At 39.8% G+C, this 12,081-nt stretch overlaps 2 protein-coding genes across 3 annotated transcripts; both read left to right on the top strand.

Annotated features, from left to right (window-relative positions):
* The first annotated feature begins 726 nt into the window (after positions 1-726).
* Positions 727-1,243, top strand: pth1b (parathyroid hormone 1b). Its single transcript, XM_078795820.1, has 2 exons — positions 727-806; positions 945-1,243. The coding sequence occupies exons 1-2, from the start codon at positions 727-729 to the stop codon at positions 1,138-1,140; spliced, it is 276 nt and encodes a 91-aa protein (XP_078651946.1). The 3' UTR covers positions 1,141-1,243.
* Positions 1,244-1,813: 570 nt separating this feature from the next.
* btbd10b (BTB (POZ) domain containing 10b) lies at positions 1,814-11,586 on the top strand. Of its 2 annotated transcripts, XM_058089677.2 has the most exons (9): positions 1,814-1,947; positions 2,283-2,484; positions 4,655-4,848; positions 7,268-7,583; positions 7,682-7,784; positions 8,752-8,872; positions 9,057-9,254; positions 9,338-9,448; positions 10,613-11,586. In XM_058089677.2, the coding sequence occupies exons 2-9, from the start codon at positions 2,384-2,386 to the stop codon at positions 10,942-10,944; spliced, it is 1,476 nt and encodes a 491-aa protein (XP_057945660.2). In that variant the 5' UTR covers positions 1,814-1,947; positions 2,283-2,383; the 3' UTR covers positions 10,945-11,586. The 2 variants fall into 2 exon arrangements, with proteins under 2 accessions (XP_057945660.2, XP_057945662.2); XM_058089679.2 differs by lacking the exon at positions 2,283-2,484 and having other exon boundaries at positions 1,827-1,947.
* The last annotated feature ends 495 nt before the right edge of the window (positions 11,587-12,081 follow it).

Raw genomic sequence — 12,081 nt, forward strand, 5'->3', positions numbered from 1 at the left:
GACTGAGTTGCTTGTGCATTAGTCATCAGTGCCTTGCCTCATTGGCCTGTTCCCTTGCACCTCTTCATGACCTTTTCATGCATACAGTATGCAGCGTGAGCCATAAAATGAATTGCGTTGCTAATAAATTTAAGTGACAGTCACTACCATTTCAAAGGGTATACTTTTACACTTCAGTCCCCACTGTGTGACACATAGCCAACCACAGACCCCCTGAAAGTATTTCACTGAGTATTTGATGCGCTAATGAGAGGCATTATTTCAAATGAAGGGTGAAACTAGACCGAGACCAAAAGCAGAGCGAGGACACGGGGCAGTGCGGGGCAGAGGTGTTGAAAGCTGAGTTAGTAGTGAGTAGTGGTGGTGGTGTCAAGAGGATAGATGGCCATTCCCATCAATGCATTGGTAAAGTGACATCAGAATCAACAGTGAAATTGCTCATCGATGACCAGGGGAGGGCTAGGCTGTGTGTGGATATATAAAGGGCAGAAGCCCACCCCTCCCAAAAGACTGATCAGCAAGTTTGGGGCCTCTGTCTTGTCTATGTTGTCCAGTTCCATCAAAAATAAACATCATTTCCTGGATAGAAGGACAAAAAAATCTGGTAAGACATTAATATAGTGTGTTGTTTGTAGTATAAATAGTATCCCAACTTTTCAGATTTTTTTTTTATATGAAAAGGCAAAACAATAACCTAAAAATTTCATTTCATTTCAGATCATCAGCATGTTTGTGCTACGTTGTTTGGATACAGCCATTCTAATACTCATCTTTTCAAGTTTGAACACAGATGCTAAACCGCTCAGGTAAATGCTGGACTTCATTTTTAACTTGAACCGTGTGTAATATCTTCAATTTCACCCACTTTTGAAAAGTAAAAAAGTCACTCATTGCTTATTATTCATCTTTTTCTCACAGTGACACTGTGATATTTTTGTGTACAGAAAGAGAACCATCAGCGAGGTACAGTTAATGCACAATGTTCGGGAACACAAACAAGTGGGAGAGAGACAGGAATGGCTCCAAGAAAAGTTAAAGGACATTATGGTCACCAGTGTCAAACCTCAACATGGACTGTCATCAATCAATATGAAAAATATCTTCCCAAATGACATTATTGGGTCAAAAAAGAAAATTTGAATTTAATATATTTTCATTGTCTGCTGCAAATAATATTTTTTACTTTTAATTTATTAATGTATGTATTGCATTAAGCTGTTTATTTATTGTATTCAGTTGCACAAGCAACCACTGTTTTTTTTACTTGTTTCCTAATTATTATGCATTAATAATGTGTTGATTATTAATTTTGTTTGTATTCTTTTTGAAAAAAAAAACATGATGTGAGATTTCCTGTTGTCAATACCTGTTTTGTTGCTCCAAACTGAATTATGTATTTAAATGTGGAATTATGGACCAATTCAAAAGCTCTTCTTAAAAATATTTAGAGATTCACTTGTGCTTTAGTAGCATTATTTAATGTGTTTGCAATTGCACTGCCGTAATCCAATTCTTGATGTGCATTTTGGATGCTCAACATGAACAAATATTTATTCTGAAACCTTCAAAAATGTGTTACAATTGCATTGTCTAAGACAATATGACGACAGTATTTATTGTCGCAAAACTGTATTTGAAAAAAGGATCGTACCACATCACGTTGCCACAACATATCGCGAGACTTGCTAAAGAGCAACTTTTAACAAAATATAAAGAAAGAAACCCTTCGTATTAAACCAATTTCTTCAACAATCACATATATTTTCCCTTGTCTGAATTATCTTTAGACCATTATAAGAAAATATTCAGTGGCTATAAATGTGTGTATGCGCGTCACCGCGTTAAGCGTCACGTTGTACGTCAGTTTGATTAGTGTTTTGAAAGAAGGTGGCTGGCTAGCAAGATAGCCGTCGGGATTACTCTTCAGCGAAGAAAGAAGCAAATTTGGTAGCTATGCTTGTATATTTTCGGCACATTAATGTTACACGCCATGTCTGTATACCATTTCTGTGCTGGAACGGTCAATTACCCAGTAGATTATCTCCAAATGTATAGTTACTGTACTGTACATTTATGCTAGCAACGGAAGCTAGTGTTAGCTAGGTAGGTGTGCTAGCAACTCGCTAAGCTAACGGTAACCATGAGTTGGGTTTTTATCTCGTCTGACAACAATAGACTAGTTATTAAGATGATATGTCACACTTGAGACGGTCAGTAAGAAGTTGTTTTGTTTAAGTCGACGTCACTGGTGAACTCTGACGATGTTCGTTAACTGTGAACAGCTAGCGGTGATTTTTGTAAGGAGTTCCTAATCAACGGATCCAGTTGACTTCCCGATTATGAACGGTGACGCATCCGGAGCGGACTACCCCCTGTACGGGTGATGGCAGCAAGTTTGCAGTCATATGACAGTAACTCCAGTGACACCGAAAACTGGGAGCGGAAAGCAACAAACCGACCTCGCAAACTGTGCAAACATTCGAGGTGAGCTAGCCCAAGACCTCCTATGGAAAACACAGCATAATTTCATGATTTTACACCAGTGGGGAATATCTAAAAGCGTCGATATACCAGATTGTTGGTTATTAAATGTATTGCAATTCCAGCAATATATGTGTCAGGCATTTTTTTTCTGTGCAAGTCATGATATGATTTTAGGTTGCTCTTTATCGTTAAATATCAGAGAGAACCTTTTAAAATTTACCATCCAGTAAATGGGAAATTCGATGACTGGCTTTTCATACTGGTGATTTTACGAAGCATTCTGGTTTGAGCCATAAAGTTACACCATCGATGATTGCATCTATCATTTTGGCACATTGTTTTTATTGTGGCTGTAGTTTGCGGTGGCATACAGCTGTGCTGTGCCATACTGAAATGTTTGTACAATATGATATTCCATGTATCCATTTTCTATAGTGCTTGTCCTCAGTAGGGACAAGAGCTGGAGCTTATCCCAGCTGACTTCAGGCAAGAGGCGGGGGACAGCATGGACTGGTCGCCAGGCACATATAGGCAACCAGCCATTCACACCCACATTCAAATTCAAGACCGGGGGCGTGATGTGGCCCGCCACATCATTTTATGTGGCCAGCGAAAGTCTGGGGATAATGTGTGTCTCGTCAATAATGCACTTCACCTTTTTCATTCATTCTTTTTCATCATGTATTTGTTCTTTCATTTTGTGTGCAGTTCTTCAAAACGTTTATATTATCTGATCATGCAGCAAGATATTCCAAGCATGTTTTGATATTAAAAAATAAATAGTAGAATGTCTGCATCTCACCTTGACATTCTCACTTAGCTTCTCAAATATTATCAATGCATGAGAAATTGTGTAATAAAATCATCGGGTTATAGTTATAGAAAACCCATGCATGGGGAGAACATGCCCAAATGGAGATTAAAATTTTGAATTCCTGGCTGTGCAGCCACCATGCAAACCACTAAGTCAAGGTTGGGTAACATTTACTGTACTTACAATAGAGGAACTTAGCCTCCTCCCCGTAAAGAAAAATAGTCTGGAGCCGCAAAATATTACACAGCTTATAAACATTTACACGTTTTAATCTATATTAAAATGTACCAGGTAGAGCAGAAGTCCGCAACAGTGCAGCATACACGTGTGGGCCAACTTTGGAATAATCTAATCTATATAGGCTTTTTTGACTCCTTCCTGTATGTGTGTAAAATTTAAAGAAAACACAGCCAATTTTAACATAAGAAAGCCTATCAGAGATTACATAGCTGTATATTGTGCTTTGTGCTCAATATTGTTTACATCATTTGACTCATCACAGGCAATTCAAAATGCCTGTGCCGAGTTAATGTCATCAATTTGCTTACTGGTGATGTTTGTTGCCATTCTGTCGGTCCTGTCCTTGTCTGACTTTGCATAGAGGCATTTCCTGAATAATTTCCTGTTTATTTTTAAATGCTGAAATGGTTTCCTTGATGTTTTGTGATTATTTCATATATTCACCGATTGCGAATGGCCTCCTTGTGATCTCATGTCACAACTGTAGTTGAATTTGGAGCATTCAGTCAGAGTGAGTCAGATATTTCAAACTGTTTGAGAATGCACATTTCCTCCACTTCGGTGTCAAAAAGAAGAAAAAAAAATACAGAGCTGCGGTCTGGCATAAACAAAAAGACAAATTAAGTATGTGATAGACTCGCTGTGATATCACCTGACAAGAAAAAGTGGAAAGACAAAATATACAACTACTCAAGAGAGGCAGCTCATCACTGCAAACTACAGCCACAATATAAACATATTGTTCAATTGGTCCTGCTTTAAAAAACATAAGCATTATCTTTAAAGAGTCATAATCCTGAATGAACTGTATTAGATCAAATGTGTTTATTTAGAGATGTCTCTAGTTGGCTGCATTTTGGCTTTGCTTCTCCCTAGTTGTGAATGCAGCTAGACTGCATTCTTTGTGCATCAGTCATGCTTGAATTAAACCTTCATATAAAGACATTGACATAGTCCAGGTTACTCCATTCTCTTTAGATACAAACTAGATAAATACAACTGACAGCCAGGCTAAGCTCAAGCTCCCGTGCATGCGCTTGTAGCTTCTCTCTGGCAATGAAGTAACTGTTCTGTTATTAGACAGATGTTGAGTAAGCTTTTTGTGTTGAAATGCAGCAGCCAAGCCCGTGCATCTCGAGTGGAGGCACAACAGGGGAACATGAGCCTGCATGGTGCCAGTGGGGGCTGCGACCGTTCACGTGACCGACGCCGCTCCAGCGATCGCTCCAGGGATTCCTCGCATGAGAGAGAGGGGCAGCTCACCCCTTGCATTCGTAACCTCACCTCACCAACTCGGCAACACAACATAGGTGAGTATTCACGCACAGACAGACAACAGAAGGGGTTTCTGGGAGGGGGGGAGGACCTGCTCACATGGGGTTACATCCCTATTGTTATTGCTTATTATCCAGAGCTTGTCATCTTTTAATCTATTTCTATTTGCATACCTACAGTGGAACCTTAAAGGTCAAACACAATCCATACTTAGAAGCTCTTCAAACCTCCAGTTCAGATTTTAAACATTTTACTCCAGGAGTTTCAGGGTCAAAATGTTGCAATTTTTTTTATTTTTATTTTAAGGTAATGATTTATATGATAATTACTAGGAATGTATACAGCTCCGGAGACGAGACAATACACAATATTGGGTTTATGAGAAGGAGCCGAGATGATACCGAGGTAGGTTGGATTGCAAGGTTAATAGTATGCATAAAACGCTTAGGGGGCTATCCACACAAAAAAATGTTCAAGTCAAAACAGCAAACTATTTTGTTTCAGCCTCCCATCCACACAGGAACGGTACTCTGTGTGACCTGAAACTGTATTTTTTGAAAATGGCTTCCAGAGTGGGAAAATCTGAAAAGGCTGGCTTGCCGTTGCCAGGTAGACAATACAAGATCGATGACATCACCAAAGCACCTTCACCTTGTCACCACCAAGTGACCAGAAGTGATCTTTAACAAGTAGAGCTGAGCGATATGGACCAAAAACCCACATTCCGATATATTTAGGTTGAATATCGATATACGATATACAATTTTAAAAAATTCCTGCAAAGTGAGTTTAGACAAAATCAAAGCCAAATATTTGTGTCAAGTTATTGTTATTTTTTTTAAATAAATACTTAACATGAGGGTGTTTTTTTCAAACTTCATGCAAGATGCACATTGAAAAACATTTTATACAAATAGCTGTGGGTCGCTCTCTTTTTTTAAAATAAATACAGAAAAAGTCAAATACAATCTTTTTCCAAACAAACCTTTGATTTTGCTCAAATCCTCAGCTAACAACAAAATACGAAGGTGTGTCTGGTTTAAGAGGAAACTCAAAAATACTTTAAATAGTAGTATTTTTAGGTCAACATTTTTAGAATACTCAAAGCATGTCCTTATTTTGTGCCATGAATACCAACGTGTCAACTGCATCAGGCTTAGCAGCTGTCTGTCTGACTTCCCAGAACATTTGTGCTCAAGCTTGTTATGCTAAATAATTGTGACTTGTAAATAAGATGTAAAACCTTGCTTTACATCATTACATCATTTTCAGCGGGTTTGGCAAGCCTTTTTTTTCTAGTGTTGCAACAGGGACCATGTATTAGCAATGTGAGCTAATAACTGGGAAAAGTAATTCCACTTATTCCACAGTGTAAGTAACTGATGATTTAAAAGATACCACAAACTGGCAGCAAGAAGCAACTTCATTCACTTATTTTATGGGCTGAAAATAGTATTGGGCAAGGCAAGTTTATTTTTTGAGCACCATTCATACACATAATGCTTTACAGAAAAGAAGGGTACAACCACTTCATAAAATCATTCCATAAAAACATAGAATCATTCTAAAATCATTAAGCACAATTCCATAAATCACTCCAAACAAAGCAAAACCTAAAGGAAAAAAGTGTGTTTGTTATTGTGGCAGGCAACTAAAACAGGCACTGTAACGCTTGTGAAAAGTGTACGGTAATCATAATTCTTAATTAATAAACTTAGCTCTGATATTTCATGTTTGTTGTCAAATAGCATTACCACTTATTCGATCAACAGTTACACAAATGAGGCGAGGCTACCTTTCCAAAATACTGTATTTGCAGCTTGGAAGCACATACCTTGGGTAGATCAGTCTCTGCTTTTCTGCTGCTGTGTAAATAGGACCAATGTAGTTGGTAAAGTGCAGCACAATTGACTGTCATTGTCATACATACATATATGGTAGATAAAGTACATGGTAGGAATCCCCAGAGGCCCCCCAAATGCTAAATTATGACCTATAAAAGGTGTGCGTTGGCTCGGGAAGACAGGAGAGCAATGTGGTTGGACACTTATTTAGTGTATGGAGGCTATGCCATGACGTCATTGCTTTCCTTTTAATGACCTCATTTTTTACCTTCTTGTCATAAAGAACCAGCCCTATAGTCCTCGTTCATTTCCTCCTTAGTCATTTTGGCTTGCCAGGTTTTCTGCATTCACACACAATTAGTAGGGGCGTTGCAATTTCTCTTGTTTGTCCGTCTAATGTAAGGAGTTGCATGTGGTGCTAACTTTCAGTCGTAGTTGGTAGATAGCACCCAGATATTACAGTGAAATGCTATGAGTTGCAAGACAACTGCACAATTTAAATTCAAAACAGGTACCAATAAACACTGTTAGGTTTCACATTCATAGAGTAAGCAATGTGTTGTGTAGTCTGAATGAAAAATGAGTTATTTTTCTGTCCCTGTGCATGTAGACCGGGACCGTGATGGCGGGCCACCGTCAAGGCCCAGTAGTCCTCGACCTCAGAGAGTGTCTCCCAGCGGCTCCAGCAGCAGCGGGGTGGTGAGCAGCCGCAACAGCAGCCTGTCCAGCACTGAAGGAACGTTCAAAAGTTTGGCAGTCGGAGAGATGGTTTTTGTGTACGAGAACCCAAAGGAGGCCGGAGCCGGTGCCACTGTCTGCAACCGAAACATTCGGACGTCAGAGAGAGTTACGCTCATCGTTGACAACACGCGCTTTGTGGTCGACCCGTCCATCTTCACTGCACAACCCAATACAATGTTGGGCAGGTACGATACCCACAAATAAATGTCAAAAAGTCCATTGTTTGTATGTATGTGTATATTCTATAAATGCTTGGAAATAAACCACAGCTACTTTGTTTCAGAATGTTTGGATCAGGACGAGAGCATAATTTCACACGGCCGAATGAGAAGGGAGAGTTTGAGGTGGCCGAAGGAATTAGTTCAACAGTTTTCCGAGCAATTCTGGTCAGTACCTTTTTTTGTTCCACTTATATTTTGATAAACAAATGTTTCAATTATGTGCTGCCGACGTGTATTTTGGGTCCAATGTGAACGGTTGAAAATAAAAACCTCATTTGTGTAACTTGGGCTGCATTCATACTGCAGGTCAGTTTCTATTTTTTTTGCACATATGTGACCGTTTTTATGTCTGCATAAACGGTACAATTCCGATTTTTTTTTTTCCAAGTGCGACCCAGGCCTCTTTTGTATGTTTATATAAACTTGATATGTATCCAATACTGCTGCAGTGTGAACGTTAAGGTCACAGACATCCAACCTAATATGTTTTTGAAAGCCATGTTTTGCTATGCGAGAGTTGGGGAAAGGAAGGCAGATGTAGGCAAAAAAAATTTGTCAGTTATTTTAAAAAAAATCTGTCAGTGAAGCGGTTCATGTCAATGTCTCATCACTCCTGGCTCAGACTCCTGAGCACCCACTCACACATCAGAACAGACGTTGCCGCAAAGCAGTATTTGTTTGGAAAATGTTACAAGCTGAACCACTTGTTTGTGCGCTTGCGTCCCGGGTGTATTGTGGTCATGTTGTTCATAGTGTGAATTTAGCAAATGGTTGGATTATGATTCACAATGACTTGCAAACAATCATGAAAACAAGTAATTGAACTGAGAGGGAGGGAGGAATGTTTTGCTTTGCCAAATATAAACCAGGAAGTAAATAGCTATTAATTAAAGGCTGACTAACCCGGGGTGTGTTTATAACTTTCATGTGGTTTAATCTGTTTGTTCCGGCTTAGCAAGATTCATATTTCTTTTCTTTTCTTCCAGTTTTGGAAAAGACACTAAGCTGACAAATGTATGGGCCATGTGGGGGGATTCTTAACCAAAAATTGCAATGTACTTGAAGCCTTGTCCATGCATGTGTTGATTTTCACACTAACACAATGACTTTGTGGTTTGTGTCTAATGGACAGGATTACTACAAATCGGGCATAATTCGTTGTCCTGACGGAATCTCCATCCCCGAGTTGCGTGAGGCGTGTGACTATCTATGCATCTCTTTTGACTACAGTACCATCAAATGCAGAGACCTCAGTGAGTGTTTTCAATATCAAGGTTTATTCTTACACACACACAGGTTACATGGGTGTGCATCCGAAGGGAGAGATGTAGCTGTAGTTCCATTTAAGCACAGTACTAAGAAGATAAATAACACATTGAATTTACTGTCTGCAACTTCATCCAACAAGACATGACCGTAGTGACCTCTTGTCCTCAGGTGCCCTCATGCACGAACTGTCCAACGATGGTGCTCGACGGCAGTTTGAATTCTACCTTGAAGAAATGGTTCTACCTCTGATGGTGGCGAGCGCCCAGAGCGGCGAGAGAGAGTGTCACATCGTCGTCCTTACCGACGATGATGTGGTCGACTGGGATGAAGAATACCCACCACAGATGGGAGAGGAGTACTCTCAAAGTGAGTACACATCATATACAGCTCCAATGCTTTATGGCTGTGTAACGTCTATGCGACTATCCTGTTGCTTCCTGTCATTGCAGTCATCTACAGTACAAAGCTGTACAGATTCTTCAAGTACATTGAGAATCGAGACGTGGCCAAATCGGTTTTAAAGGAGAGAGGATTAAAGAAAATAAGGCTTGGCATTGAAGGTACATTCACATACTCACTTTTAGATGGTTTATGTGAGCAAAGTATGACATCCCATTTAGAAGTCAAATTATGATGTAGGATGTGAAGTGAAACTTTGTCATATGTCAATAGTATAAGAGCATATTTCATCAAGCAGTGTGTGATATGAATGAAAATAATATGCAACTCATATACAACGCCTGTTGTGCATTACAGGACATCTTTATATGCATAATAATTATATACAAGTATAATATGTCTTCATTTTTACTTAACATTTCTTTGCTGAAAGAAGTCATGTGGTCCTTCTGTATTATAATAACATCATGTGATGTTTATCTTAGCGAGTATCATTTCTTACCTGCCCTAAAGGCAGCCTGTTTCCCCCTGCCATTAGCTATGTTTACATGGACCCAAATATTCCAATTCCATTCAGGTTATTTGCTCAAACGGAAAGAATCTAACCTTTCATATACACTTCATTCCGAAAGAAAAGTGCCAATCCGAATGAATATATAATCGGATATTCCTTTCCCCAATCCGATTGAGGTATCTTGTATACCCGCTCAATCGGAAAGTTGTCATGGTGCGTTCTTTCAGCGCATGCTCAGCTGTGCCGTAACACGCAGACGTCTCTCAGGTTTTGAAAATGGAGGCGAGGAGTCATCACTGGACTACAGCGGAAAGTTCGTTTTTGATACAAACTTTAAAATAACGGAACGCTCAAGTTGCTGCTTTAAAAAAAAACGTAGCAACTGTCCCAACAACCGTGGTAATCACACTCTCGTCCGCCATCTTCGATGAATCATGTGATGTTGTTTACGTTTGCACATGCCCCGTTGACTATTCCGTTTGATTATAGCGGTGCATGTAGACAGGAGATTGGAATATTCCTTTCCATGTATACACTGTTTTCTGGTACGTCATTCAGAATTTGTGTATATTTTAGTTACCTTATTGAGAAGTACAACTTATTAGAAACAGCTCCTGGAATGAGGAAACATTCTGCAAACTAAACCACAGTATTAAATAAACAGTCAGCTGGGATAGGCTCTGGCCATCCACGACCCGAATGTGGACATGCGGTACAGAAAATGGATTAATGGAATATGTCTCAACTCGGATGTCATTGGATAATGTAGGAATACAGAGCATATGTATAAATGTGTTTATCCATATTCCAGGTTACCCCACATATAAAGAGAAGGTGAAGAAACGTCCAGGAGGTCGCCCAGAGGTCATTTACAACTATGTCCAGAGGCCCTTCATCCGCATGTCATGGGAAAAAGAGGAGGGCAAGAGCCGCCATGTGGACTTCCAGTGCGTCAAATCGAAATCCATTACAAACCTGGCAGCAGCAGCGGCGGACATACCCCAGGACCAGCTGGTTGTCATGCACCCGGGCCCCCAAGTGGACGAGCTGGACATCCTGCCCAACCTCCCACCCAGTGGGAATCATTACAGCAACAACTACAGTAACGAGCCTGACCCCGACGTACCTCCCCCCGCTGTCTGAGGGTAGGGTTCGTCGACAAGGACGCCTCCCTGCCCCATGACTGTCCCTCTCGTCCGACTCCCAGCATGCTGCAGCATGGAGTGCTAAGGGGCACCATAACCATATTGCCTTGACACCTCCTTTGCAGCCTTAGAGAGCCAACAACGTGGTGGACTGGAAGACGTAAGACTGCTCAAAGGAAGGGTTCACTTTTATTTCTTTTTTTTTTTTTTTACTTGACCAAAGCAATTTATTTTTATTTTGGAATATAGACAGCAAACACATTTATGGTATTATTATTATTATTATTATTATTATTTACAATGTCGCACCCTAATTTGTCAGGTTTGGCTGAGCACTCTTGTGGTATCAATGTTTTCTTTCACCAATCATCTATTTTTAGACTTTCCTGGGTGGCTTAAGGAAAAAGGAGGGTGGGGTGGAAGACTGCTCATGGAGAAAATCATCACGTCTCACCTCTTTAGTGTCAGGACCTCCATGTGTTCTCTTATGTCATTGGCTGGATGTGATATGTGATGTTACGCTCCTACCGCAGACAAAATATTAAAGCAGAGCACAGGCTGTTGTGCGCTCTCAATCTTTTTGTGCAACGCTTGAAAAAATGTTGTTTTAAAAGTCATTCAATAAAAATGTCACATAGTGCTGGAGCCTCTTGTTTGCTGTAAGAAACCACATCATTTTATGAAGTACTTTTTAAGCTGCTCTAGTTCAACTTTTATCATGATTACTACATTTATTTTTTTAAACAACAGATATGGCAATGCAAAGTATTTTTCCATACAAAGCATTCCATTTCTACACTGTAACGAAGAAACCCCCACTAAGTGACCACTAGGAGGTGCTGTGGTTCAGATTAGTAAACTTGGATGGGCTTATTGAATAGATGAAATATGTCCTGGCTGCTCCACCGCTATGAGAAAAATGCTTTAAAGCATGATCTTTGGAGCAGAGCAATGACTGTTGTTACACATTATTGCTTTAAATACACAAACGTGTTGATGATATTAGGGTGAGTACACTAAGGAGTTCTATATAGCCATTGAGGTCTGCTTATTTGTTGACATGTGATCAATACATTCTTTCCTATGGCTGTATCTTAATCAGGAGGTAGTACTCAGAACATCATGTATGTTTTAG

This window comes from Doryrhamphus excisus, linkage group LG13 (genome assembly GCF_037039965.1).
Source record: "Doryrhamphus excisus strain RoL-2023G ecotype Guam linkage group LG13, RoL_Dexc_Guam_v1.1, whole genome shotgun sequence".
Taxonomy (NCBI): Eukaryota; Metazoa; Chordata; class Actinopteri; order Syngnathiformes; family Syngnathidae; genus Doryrhamphus; species Doryrhamphus excisus.

What these genes read in the sequence shown, in the direction of transcription:
- btbd10b (XM_058089677.2), top strand. Translation starts at nt 2,384, where the DNA reads ATGGCAGCAAGTTTGCAGTCATATGACAGTAACTCCAGTGACACCGAA. An exon ending in CATCAAATGCAGAGACCTCA is followed by an intron (nt 8,873 to 9,056) that starts GTGAGTGTTTTC and finishes TCTTGTCCTCAG; the next exon opens with GTGCCCTCATGCACGAACTG. An exon ending in GGGAGAGGAGTACTCTCAAA is followed by an intron (nt 9,255 to 9,337) that starts GTGAGTACACAT and finishes CTGTCATTGCAG; the next exon opens with TCATCTACAGTACAAAGCTG.
- pth1b (XM_078795820.1), top strand. Translation starts at nt 727, where the DNA reads ATGTTTGTGCTACGTTGTTTGGATACAGCCATTCTAATACTCATCTTT. An exon ending in ACAGATGCTAAACCGCTCAG is followed by an intron (nt 807 to 944) that starts GTAAATGCTGGA and finishes TTTTGTGTACAG; the next exon opens with AAAGAGAACCATCAGCGAGG.